The sequence below is a fragment of the Pleurodeles waltl genome, chromosome 9 (genome assembly GCF_031143425.1).
Source record: "Pleurodeles waltl isolate 20211129_DDA chromosome 9, aPleWal1.hap1.20221129, whole genome shotgun sequence".
Lineage (NCBI taxonomy): Eukaryota > Metazoa > Chordata > Amphibia > Caudata > Salamandridae > Pleurodeles > Pleurodeles waltl.
The window spans coordinates 791,236,466-791,249,666 of NC_090448.1; the positions used below are offsets into that span (position 1 = coordinate 791,236,466).

General features: G+C 43.6%; 1 protein-coding gene across 2 annotated transcripts in view; it reads right to left on the minus strand.

Annotated features, from left to right (window-relative positions):
* Window positions 1-368: 368 nt before the first annotated feature.
* MAP4K2 (mitogen-activated protein kinase kinase kinase kinase 2) overlaps window positions 369-13,201 on the minus strand; it is a 305,818-nt gene continuing 292,985 nt past the window's right edge. For both annotated transcript variants that reach the window (XM_069208012.1, XM_069208011.1), the window contains one exon: window positions 369-5,638. In XM_069208012.1, coding sequence (XP_069064113.1) covers window positions 5,551-5,638 — 88 coding nt within the window. In that variant the 3' untranslated portion in view covers window positions 369-5,550. The remainder of the gene's footprint in view (window positions 5,639-13,201) is intronic.

Consider the following 13,201-nt stretch of genomic DNA (forward strand, 5'->3'; position numbering starts at 1 on the left):
ACGCATCTGCTTCTTTGGTAATCCTGCCCTTCCCCATTTACCCTAAACATGAATGTCCATACAAGTTGATGTGCATACATAGACACAAACACACACACATGCACTCTATCTCGCTCTCTGAAATTCTCACTTTCAGTTTATTTGAAAAGCATCTTTCCTTAGGCCCTACTGATATGTTCGAAAAAGAGAGGAGGCAGTGGCCTCTGTAAACACTACCGTCCTGTACAGCAAGCAGCTGGGAGTTCAGTATAAGGTGAAAGAGGAACAGTAAAAACATGTTTGTTCACACCTAGGTTAGAAGAATTGGACCCCAGGTCTAAGAAATGCTAGTGGCAAGAGCTTTGAAATAAAGACAGTAGCAGCTCAGAACCATTCACCTAGTATGTTTAAAAGAATTACGTTTTTAATATAAACATTTTTAAATATCATCAGTTCATGTGCATTTTTGCATTGCAATATCTTTAAATTAAAAATAAACAAAATAAAATTGCCAGTGGAACGTGGCACTTCATGTAACAGCCCATCCATCCCTCGGTTCTTGCAGTTTCCGCTATGTTCAAAAACGATTCATTAAGATCAGGCATTGTTCCCAATGCATTAAAAGGCAACAGCTAAGAAATGAGTTATCAAGGTACTCAATCTTGAGAAGCATCCACTCACACACTCCTCCAATAATCAACGCATCAACTCATCATACATTGAATGCTAGAACTCAGTCATCAACCACTTGGCATTTGCATCACTTGGTGACCCACCAATCCATACCCAGAAATATAAATCAGCCATGAAAAGAAGTACCAAACAGTCAGCATACCAGCACCCTATCCACAAAGTACCACAACATATTCAGACAACCAGTCAACTAAAATCCAATCAGCCAAAAACAGCCCCAAAAACATCGAAAAACGAAATCATCTTAACAAATATACCACTAATCACTCTTTCAAATAGACTCTCATATTGAACTACAATTCTGTCTCCCTCTAATGACAGTAATGACATTCACCACTCCTCCTCCCATAAAGTAGGCAGTCAGTGAGTTTGGTTGATTCATCCAATATTACTTCACAAATCAAACCAGTACTTTCTATCCAACAACATTTCTCGTATCCACTACACCAGCCCCAGGCAGGCTACGACCAACTATCGCCCATCCAGCTATCAAACTTGCAAAAAGGCTACAAGAGCGGCAACAAATTAATGTATTTAGTTAAATATTCATTCCTTATGATTTATTCAACTACAGTCAACCAAACTTCCAACCGTTCCCATTCCTAAACGAATAGAGCCACACTCAATCACAACTCAGAATCACTAATTATAGCATCAACCCAGAGTTTTGACAACAGTGGCTCAATCGAGAACATTGCTGATGTTTGAACTTAAATCCACAAGGTATGCAATACAAAATCTGATTCTGAGTAGCGATGAACCATGTGTGCTATTTACTGAACCTGTAAAATATCATTACAAAAAGTCTGATTATTTACTGGTTGTGGTCCATACCTCATATTCCGAGTTTACGTAAAGGGGATACGCCATAACATGCGGAATCAGTATTTACCACAACAAATGGCATATTTTGTCTTTCTTCGCACCATTTATTCGGATTCATTTTCTCAGGTTATTGCTGGCAAAATCTGTCAGGAGAAAATTGCTGGGAAGCAGTAATTACTACTCTACTTGGAATTCCATGCCATGTAGAAACTTATGTTGCTCAGGGATTGGAATTTTCCTTACTACTCAAAACACAGGTCGTAATGCCCAACAACAAGGCATTTACACATACCCATACACACCTATTATCTGTTACCATATACACTTTTGCTACAGTAACCTCCCAGCAGCCAATGACTCTCACAGTGGAATAAATTGCATGTAATCTGTTACCCATTCCTACTACTGGATCACTTGTTTGCCAGAATATCGTAGTTAACACATTTTTTTAACATACATTTTGTGTCCTAAATATCGTTTATAAAAATTAAGTCCCACTGGATGTAGATGTTCATTATTAACTCAAATGGGGCAGCAGGTTTGTACAAGATATTAAGACACAAAATGTATGTCAACACAATATTCCATGATGTTTTGGCAGCACACTATCACATCAACCATCGTCTGAACCACAGAGCTGTTAAAAGACTATAAAAATAACATCCACCTGTGTTTTCCTTGATGCGGGCAAATTCTTATAAAATAACTGGTCATATGACACGAGGCTGAATCATTTGGTCTTTCCTCAGCGCCACTTTTTGCTGAATAGGAATGCAAAATACACTCGGAACAGCGTATTTATCACTATACCTCCAGAATACTTTGAAGAAAGCCCCCCTCAATCTAAAACATAAGATATGGATCCACTTAGGGAACTAGACAGCAAAAAATGTGCCAAGAGTGTACACAAAAGGAGTCTTGGGCTCAGTTTTAGCCCCACACCTGCTACATGCTCAAACTTCACACTGGATCCTTTGAGCTGTGTCAACAGAGATGCTATGTGCACATCGATTTGGCAAAGATGCGTGGGAAGTTAAGTTATGTGAAGGAAATGTGACCTACCACTAATGGTACTGGAATTACACGTATGTAACTTGTTCTTACTCCTGTGTCCACTGCCTTCCTTGAAGCACATGAAATTCCCATTCTAAATGTTGGAGGGAGGAACCAGAATTCAATTTAGTAAAAATATTCTGTAACTTCTTAAGTCCAACCTTAAAAACGGTTTTAGAGCCAGCTACTGGATCGGGGTGCCTATATAATACAGTGTGTGACGAATAGCCAGCAGTTGAAATCAATGTAGATGTGCTTGCAAAATGTCATAGCCTTGTCTACGAGTGGGTGAGCATGGATATCACTCGTGGTAAACTCATTTTGCCTTTTTAGTGGCAGAGTTGCAATGGTGGTTGGTAGACCCTTGCCTTTCCCTCCAGCTGTTTCTCCTATGCAGGAATGTAATGGTTGGTGTTCAGAGACAAAAATAGTTATCCGCAGAAGCTAGGCGTTAGTTGTGTTTGGTAGCAAAATGAAACAAGAAGTGTTGGTCCATCTAGGTTTCATTATACTAAAATATTTCCTTTTAGTACAGGTTTGAAATATATATATGTCTATGTCCACCATGTAAAAATAAGATCAAGACCCTTTTCCCCCTAAGAAAAGTGTTCTGTTCTTAAAATGTAATCATTACGACAGCTCTATTTCGACTTGATTTGAAGAAGTTAGCTGAATGGCAATAATCCATTCAAATCGGCATGGGAACTCATCTTCACAGTGACCGACAAAATGTTGCTATGTGTAACAAGAGCTACATACAACCTCCTACACAGAACATTAGCATCTAGACTTCAGATGTGGACAGCAATGAGGTGGTTTTCCTCCTCTGCTCGTAGATTTAATTTAAAGAGCTATTTTTTTCTTCAGAGAAGTGGCTGCTAAGTTCTTCTAATTGGACTTTAACTGCTTTGATAATCAACATATGAACTCCATTGCTGGAGAAACAAATGTAGCTGTCAGATAGGGTCGTAGAAAAGCAGCAGTAAGATGAGGGGTATTTCAAAAGACTCCAAACCTCATAGCTTAAGGCACAAGAGGAGAGACACATAGTATCCCCATCGCTTGTTTCAGCTCACTGGTCCTCAAAAGAAAAGATTGATGCACAGTGAGCTGAGGATTTCGGGGCCTTCCACTCTAAAATGGCCAAAAGGTCTAGCCTGTAATCCAGCTACAGCTGTCTCAGAGGTTTGTGGATATGCCATATTCCAATACTTGACAGGAAAGCAGATTCTTGGTCATTCTTTCTTTTCTTTGTCTTCAAGGAGACTTTAACAGAGGTCCAAAACCTTTCTTGGAATACTGAAATGAAGACTTCAACCATTAGCCCTAAAGGTTTATGATAAGCATATGTCCTGAGACATCGACCAGAATGAGGGCATGTGAAGAAGCATACAAGCAATTAGGCCGCCTGTCCCTTTGTCTAGAGACCAGGGCTGAGCTTGTGAATCCATCAATAAGCAAACAATATTAAAATCAGACCGGTATTTCAGTGTATCCGTATCCAGTGCTACAATATAGGAGAGATCTATACCTATCACTGAAGTCCATCGAGGCTATTTCCATGTTTGTTGATCATTTTGAATATACTAATCAATTTTATCAGTGAATGGGTAATTGAGCATCACCCTGGAATGGACATCTCCAAGATGCTTACACTCATGGTCAAAACAAAAGGAAGCAAGACAGCAAGTTAACCTAATATGTTGGCAGAATCATTTGACACATGTAATTACCATTCTTGTGTAATATTGCTAGAGCCAAATGGAGTCTTTTAGGGTTGCATATATGTTTAAGTTTAAGTAAAAAAATACATTGTAATTTTATAGAAACCCAATTTGACATAGTAATGGTTAAGAGCGGATATGGAACTTCCAGTGGTGCTAGACCCATCTGAAAGGAGCTTGCAGTGCTAGGCCCAGTTGAAATTGGTGTAGGGTATGTTAATCAGACCTGACAACATAACAGACCAGGTTCATAACAGAGGTTTCAGACTGAGCTAGAATATTGCACATGTGGAGCACATCCAGGTTTGAGGATCTTATTTGTCTTAGCTCCAACCTTATCTGTAAGGGAAGAATATCAGCAGCTTTAAAAGCACAGTAAACCTAGCCTAGGAGTAATACTTGTTTGAGCACCCACAAAACAAGAGATCCTTTCTATCAACGTGCATACATATATAGCGTAACACTACGCGGTTGTGCAATAATTCCAGTACCCATGCGCGTCACCAGTGATCATTCATGAAGGAAGCATGACTAAACATCTGGCAGGCTGATACAGGCCCACAGGTCTGAAGAGGTTACATGAAATAAATGGAGTAAGAGTGACCTTCAGGGAATTATTGCAAACATGCTCACCTCAGAGACACACATCCCTTGGAGGAGGAATTAGGGTAAAGGTCAATCTTACAAAGTAGGTCAGAAACAATGAAATTAAAGGGAGAAATATAACAAGTGGGGTAGGAAGGGGGCGTTAAAGACCACTAGGTCTTTCATCTTTGCAAAGTACGACATATAGAAATATCCCAGCAATAATAACAATGAAGTGAAGACCACCTCATCCTTCTCCTTTGAGGGAGGGGTTCATAGAGACCAACAAATGGCACTTCTCAGATATAATGTATCAAGTCTCCCCATTCACACGAGTTCTGAGCACAGATATATAAACAGAAGACCCATGAAGGCTCTTAGGACGACTGTGAAGTCGACCAAACACTCTGCCTCATTGAGCATATACAAACTTCCCCTAGAACATATGCTGCGTCTGCCAGTATTAAAGATCACCACATGGAATCTGAAAGTAAGAGAACTCTTCACTCTTCCCCACAATCACTGGACTGCTACAGATCTGGCCCTTGGGCCGCTGCCATTCCAGAATCAACTTCTCAGGTCACTCCTCTCAAGACAGCTGCTCTCTTGTGGATTCACACCTAGATCCAAAATCTTGGTGGCTTGGTCCGTCCAGTATGGCCGAGTCCCATCAGCTGAAGTAAGATCCTTCTTAGAAACTGCTCTCGTGACCAGTGAGAATATAAAGGTTGCTGTGTGCGGAAGGGTCACTAGTCGGCGTACTCTCTAGGATGACGTCTCTGCAAATGAAAGACAAAACAAGACCCATGTCACTTTGCAAAGACTGACATAGCCATATGTCTCAGGTACATTCATATGCTCTATGACCTCAAAACCAAGCATCTCGGTTATCTTTCTTTTCCGAAATAAAACATATGGGCCATGATCAGGATTTTCAGTCCAGGATGTCAAATAATAATTTGGTATATTTGCCATAGGCCTCAGTATTGCCATCTCAAAGCATTGGAAATAGCAACGTTTACTACTGCCCAATTCATTGATATTCTGTTTACTAACAATGGAAGGATGAACAGTTGAACTCATCTTGTGGTCTACTGGTTTCATGGCCAACTGCTCACATTTCGTCAGTCGTGTGTAGTAACTTACAAGATCATCTTGCCAGAACATATACAAGAATAAGACAAAGCAATTACAAATTAGGAAATGCCTTCATGAGGAAGTGAGGCTATTCTTGTATAAAATGCTTCTTTTCACCTTAGGAAGTCATAGAAAAAGTGATCTGCAAAATAGGGTTCAGGCAACAACCAACCATTCATGTCAACGGTGCTGCCTGTGTGACATGCATGTAAAGTTTCTATTGTCTAAATCAGGTTTTAAGCTCCAGAACTTAAAATCAAGAGGTGTGAAACTCAGGTATATCCTCTTGTGCCCCATGCTAATTTCCCACCATGGTGCCTATCCTGCATGGTGTGATTTGATGCTAGCCTGTATCTCACAACATGAGGGGGTTCAGACTGCATGCATGTGTGTTTAGACTCAGCCCCATAACCCAACATTAACATCATAATAATGTATATTTAGTGCCTCCACCTAGCTTTTTTCATTTCTGGAAAAAACATGACTGTAGACATACGGGCTAAAAAAAACATGCTCAATTCAGTGTTTTTGATGGGACTTCTGCTACGGAGGTGGCCCAGCAAGATCTTCTGGTTGGCTATAAGGAAATACATTTATGACAATGATTTAAATCTGAAGTATTGAATGCAATTTCATAGTTATGAACTGGGCAGCTTAGCAGACAGATCCAACATGCACATTATAAAATACCCGAACGGCACACCAGTTTGACCTTTAATTCCAAAAAAAAAAAAAAATTGCCATTTTACATCACTGCTATGAACACCATTGAAAAGTATATAATGACACCGAAACTACCAATAACTAACATCCTCACAGGGATGTCATTAACATCCTTCATTCATTTATTATCCCGTTAATTAGATGTAGGTGTTTTGCAAATACCTAAATGCAACCTATTAGTACTTAGGTCACTTCCCAAAGCACCTCTGTGATGCTATATTGCTACAGAGATACTTGATGCCTTCTAGTCTGTTCTCATCTTTCTTACGCAGCTATGAAAATTTACTAAAGGATAATGTTCTGGTGAATACTTTATTTACCTGCCTATTCCTCACCTCTTGAATAGCCCAGGTGCCAAACTGGCCCTGGAAATTTATGACAGTTCTCCTCTGTTGGAAGAAGGCGCTGGTTCCACTACTATGCTGAAAGCGAGAATGGTGACATTACTAGAGCAATATAGCACCCTCCTGGGCACTCCGACATGAGTTCCTCATCTGTTTTCCCCATTCCCCATACCGACCAGATATGAAGAAATTACATCTAATATTGTAGTATCAGTGAAGAGCAACAATCCGGGTTGGCAATGTGTTAGAGAAACCTATGACTGCCCCTCGGAACTGGTGAAAGAGTAGAATTGGCGAGGAATCTGCAGCTAGATAAGAGTGTCCACCACAAAGATCATTACCACAGGTAAGTAACTTTTATTGCTGATGGACACTTCCACCATCTGATTCCTCGCCTGTGGATTCCAAAGCAGTACCTTCTCCCATAAGGAGGTCTGAAGGAATGGTCAAACCAAGAAATCTTAGGAGTACTGAAAGTTAAAAATGGCCATCGTTTCCCATGTCTGAATCCAAACAATAGTGCTTGGTGAGTGCGAAGGGAAACCAACACTGCAGATCTCAGGAACTGGAAAATTGCTGGCCAAAGCTGACACACAAGATTTGGCCCTTGGGAAATAGGCACAATTCCTCAGGTGGCTCTTTTTTTAAAAGCGGCGTAGCACATTTTGATGCACAAATTATCCAGTGGGACAAGGTCCTAATTGTGGGAATCTGGGCCTCTCTGCAGATGCCCCACCACCTTTGCCTCTGACAGTGCACTGAGGCCTACTAAACAGACCAGTGCTCTTTCCTTAAAAGCCAGGTGTGCCTAATTGTTTACAATTGCCACAGGACTTTAGCACCCCTGTAAGTCCCTAGTGAAAGGTACCCCTGGTACATAGGGCATGGATACTAAAGAGGGTACCTAAGGGCTGCAGTATATTTTGTGCCACCCTAAGGGCCCATTACACAAATTTCACATAGCCTGCCACAGCAGACTGCGTGTCAGGGTACAAGCCCTGAGTGAAAACACAACATGCCACACACACTGTGTGCCATGCCAAAGTCACTGCATGCATTATATGTAGATCGCCTCTACAGCAGGCCTCAAGAGCCCTAAGGAAGGATGCATTATAAAATATGTGAGGACATATCTGCAAGTGACCAGGCAGCCATCTTAAAGCATGTACTGGACACTGGTCAGTGCAAGTGACCACATGATGGCTGCACAGAAAACAGGGGTGTTTGGTATCAAACACCTTGAATTAATAAATCTATACTGATGCCAGTACTGGATTTATTATGACATGCACCCTGAGGGCACCTTAGAGGTGCCCCTGAAACCTACTAGTCCTCTAGTGTGCTGGCTGACCGGTTTCGACCAGCCTGCCACCACAGACGAGTTTCTGACCCCCAGGAGGTGAGAGTCTCTGCTCCCCGAGGTCCGAAACAATGTCTGCTCTGGCAGGAGGTATTATCACCTTTGCCAACAGGATGACTAGAAAATCTGCATATCAAGGCAAGGGACTTTAAAGTCCCTGCCACCTTTGGTACGTGAGCACAGCTTCCCCCAGAACTGGGAGAGTCAAAACCCTGCCCTGAGGCCCATTTGGAACCAGAGCAGGTGGGAAAATTAGCTATGCATGAGGCGTGTTGTACTGCCTGGCTGAATATACCCCTAGGGTGATGAGTCTGAAGTGAACACTAAGTTAGGAATTCCACCATCTTGTGTGTGGTGGAATTAGGAATTCTGAGACAGGGTGATGACCACTTCCAACAAGAAGTGGTCGTCTAGGGGGTGTATTGACCCCAAGGGTAAGTAGCCACTTGGCTACTATCCTTCACTCCCCTTAATGCCTCTAAATTGAGTATTTAGGGACCGCCTGACACCAAGAAAGTAGATCAAGTCAAGACTCGACAACTGGGAAGCAAGGAAGAAAGAAAAAGGACCTAGGAGAGTGAGAACAGAAGACCTGCATCACAGATTGGCACAAAACCCTGCCAGGCTGCTTGTGCTTCGACAATTGCTGGACCAACTTCGCCAAGAGCTGGAAACCCTCCCCGAAACCCTTGGAGAACTCTCCAGCACCTTAACAATTGGGAAGATCTTCCTTGAGGCAGAGGAGCTGCTTTTCTGCATCTACAGGCACCGTTTGCAAAGGCCGGTACTCTGCCTTGTTGGCCATCGGGCCCTCCGAGGGAACGACAATCCAGGAGATGCAGGAGAGGTACCGGACCCTTGGAGCAACCAAGGCTTGTTGTTGGTCCAATCCGGATTTCAACAGCACAAAAGCAGAACTACCTTCGAGAGACATTAGGATCCACAAGGCCATTTAGGAGAGTGGCCCCACTGTTCTGTTTCCCCTCTTCACCAGGTCACCAAAAGATCCAGAGCAGGTTACTGGCCACTGCGACCTGACACCTCAAAGAACCTCTGCTCCCGAGCCCATCGGCCCGAGTCTGAGAGATTTGACTGTGCCCACGGGGTTCTGAGACACTCTGGAGCTGAGTCCACCCTTGGGTTTGGCCAGACTGGTTCCCAAGTCGCTGCCTGCAGCCTCTTTTTGCAGGCCTGAGGAGAAGAAGGAGACCAAGAGTGTCCCTACATGCCCGAGCATCTAAAGTGTTGAGCTCCCCGTGGGTTCCCCCAGACTGGCCCCAAGTCCCTGCTTGCTGCCACTTTCTAACCAGACAGATCTCCATTGAAGCAAATGGGGCACCCAATCACCATAACACACCTTTGCACCTGGATGCCTCAGAGACCCCCAGGTGACCTGTTGATGTGGCCCTGGACCTTGCGCCCATACACACCTCAAGTCCAGAAGAACAGTCCTGTAAGTTGTATGCTAAGTACCCATTTGCAGTGTCTGTTTCTTTCAAATAGGATAACATCAGAGCACTTGAGGCTGAAAAGCACCTCTGCACTCAGATGCCAAAGTGCCTCCTGAAGTGACCTGCTGCTTTGGACCTTGCCCCATACTCACCTTAACTCCAGAAAAAAAGTCCTGTAAGTCGTTGTTAAGTGCCTGAATGCAGTATATGTCTTTTCCCCATAGGATAACATTACTCCTACAGACACTGCACTGTCAACTTGTGAAACATATAAAAATTAATATGTCAAAAAGTACTTACCTGATTTTGATAATCTTGGTATATAAATTCATATAACATTAAGTGTTATTTTTATAAATTGGTGTTGGATTTCTTTATAAAATGTGTGTCTTGCTCACTGGCTCTCTGTGTGTACTAAATGCCTACCACTGTCCTCCAATAAGCCTAACTGGTCGCCCACACTACCAATCAAGCTTTTAGAGTTATTATTTTAACTCCTGTCATCCAATGAGGGTCGCCCTGGACTTCCTGCATAGTGGCCCCTTACAATGGTACACTACATAAATAGCCAGCTTTCTATACTATTCTCGACCACCTTGCCTTATTTGCTGCCAGTGCATTCTACACAAAGCTGACCTAAGGTCATCAGACCTTAATTATTTAGTGCTGTTGATGAAAAAACTGACAGCTTGTGTCGTACCCTAATGCTGCAGTCTATCCTCCTCCTTGGTTGGGTGGAGCGGAGGGTAGAAGATAGGGAACGCAATGGAGTTCCCCAGATCAAAAGGGGTCACAACCTTAAGAAGGAACGCTGCCTTTGTCCAAAGGACCAGTTCATCTGGAAACAAGAGTGGGACAGACAGTGCCTGTAATTTCCAGACAAGCCTCACTGGGGTAATTGCAACCAGAATAGGTTTTAAGCAACAACAAACACAGCTGACAACTGTGAAGGACCTTAAATGGAGTACCCGTGAAAACAATTCAGATCCTATACAGGCATAATAAATGGAGTGGGTGGACACAGGTTTACCTACTCCTTCAGAAATCCGACCACTATAGGTGACTTGAATGGCTGACCTGGGAGGGAGAGAAAAGCAACATGGTCTCCATGTACCCCTTGACAATGTCAAAGGCGCAGACATGCTGGGCCACTGAAAGCACATATCAAAGTACCTAAGTAAGGCAGGCCTTCAAAGGGCTAACGTCCTGCTAAACACACCAAGCAACAACCTGCTCTATATCCCAGAGTAGATAGGCTCGGTGGAGGGAAGATGAGCTGAAAGGATCACATTGAATACATCTGGTGGCAGCTGGAGGAGGCTCATATGTCCCCACTAAATCTCCAGGCATGAAGGTGGAGGCTCTGGAGGTTTGGGTGCAGTACACGGCCCTCAGACTGTGAGAGGAGGTCTGACCTGCGTGGAAGGCTGAGCGAGGGTCACTGAGAGAGTCTCAGAAGGTCTGAGTACCATACCGTTCTCTGCCAATCTGGGGCAATGATGAAGACTTTGGCACAGTCATGGCAAATGTTCCTCAGATCTCGAGGACTCGAGGGAATAAAAGCAGCATATTGAACGGGAACATTTCACCTAATCCACTGAAGGACACAAAACATGGCCAACGAGCACTGTTGCGAGAAGCAAATAGGCTGATCTGAGGGGTGCTCCACAGGGCAAAGATGTTTTGTATCACCTTCGTATGAAGGTGTCATTTGTGGTGAGTGAGATAAGGCTAACTCAAGCTGTCGGCTGTGGTGATCAGAGAATTGGCCAGATGGTTGACAACTAGCTAAATCCTGTGCCGGAGTGCCCATACCAAGAGCTTCAGCACTTTCTAATAGATAAGGTGAGACTCTTTCGCGCTTGCTGATATACCACATCATAGCTGTGTTGTCTGTCAAGACCAGAATGGACTGGCCACAAAGCTTAAGGAGGAGGACCTTGATTGCTAGTCTAATCACCCTTTTTCAGTAGGCTGATGTGGAATACCTGTTCCTCTAGAGACCACAGGCCTCTGATCTCCCATTCCTCCAGATGAGCAACCCAACTGAAGGTGATTATATCTGCTACTACCTTAGCCAGGGCTGGTGGAGGGTAGAAGGGCATCCCTTGGAAAAGGTACTCTTCCACCAACCACCAAATCAAATCCACAACAGTGTTCCAGAAGATCGCGACTGTGTTTGTCACATCTCACACGTGCTAAAAACCCTGCCTGCAGAGAAACCACTGAAGAGCCCTCATGTGACAGGATGCTTGTGTAACTAGCAGAATGCAAGAAGCCAGAAGACCCAGCAGGCAAAGGACAATCAGGACTCGAATCTGAGTTCCTTCCCAAAAAAATCTGAATCATATCCCAAATGTCTAGACGCTTTTGCGGAGGAAGAAAAGCTCGAAGAGATATTGTGTCTGGTGCTTAACTTATGAACAGGATATGCTAAAAGAGCTCTAAGTGAGACTTGGCAGACAGATGGAAAAACCAAAGTCGAACAGCAGAGATGCTGTTGCCTGCAGGTGGTGCAACATCATCTGTGAAGAACCTCGTTGAGTAGCCTGTTGCCAAGGTACAATGATCCATTACCTCCTGAGATAAGCTGCGACCACTGACACCACCTTCACGAAAACTCAAGGTGCCGATGTTAGTCCAAACAGGAGGACCACACACCAGTAATGAGGGGACCCTACCTGTGCAACTGAAGGATTGGCATGGCCAAATATACAGCCTGCAAGTAGAGGAACACCACTGATGCTTGTGGGTTCAGTGTTGGAGATTTCCATCCGGTGCAAAAATTCTAGAACCTGAGATTGAGGGCTTGATGAATACTGTTGCCCTTCTTGGAACCAGTTTCCAGTGTCTGGCACAAACCTTCGGCAGATGGACTGTCACCTCCTTCTGGAGTATGCACAGATGCTCTTCTGTCTGAAGGTACTGTTGGGACAGGATGTGGGGAGAGGCTTGCTGGAAGGGTCGGGCCTAACCTCTTTCTACAATCTGAAGTGCTCATTGGTCTAATGTCTCACCTTTCTAGGCTTACAAAAGGGAATCAACCTGTCTTCCAACAGGATGCACATGGTCTTTCACAGACTGGGCTAAAGGGGCTTCCTAGGTGGTGTGAAAGACAACAATGAGGAGGGAGAAGAAAGCTGTTGAGACAGTTGGCCTCTTCCTTTGTCCATGTCCCATAGTGTGTGATGAAGGGGTTCTATTGTTATTGCTGAAGCACTTGAGCTGTTGGATGATGTAGAAATTGTAATCCCTTCAGGAAAACTCTAAACGTTCTGAACTGCCATTAATCCTTCTGTGGCGGCTGAGCAAATAGGCTGTGGATCT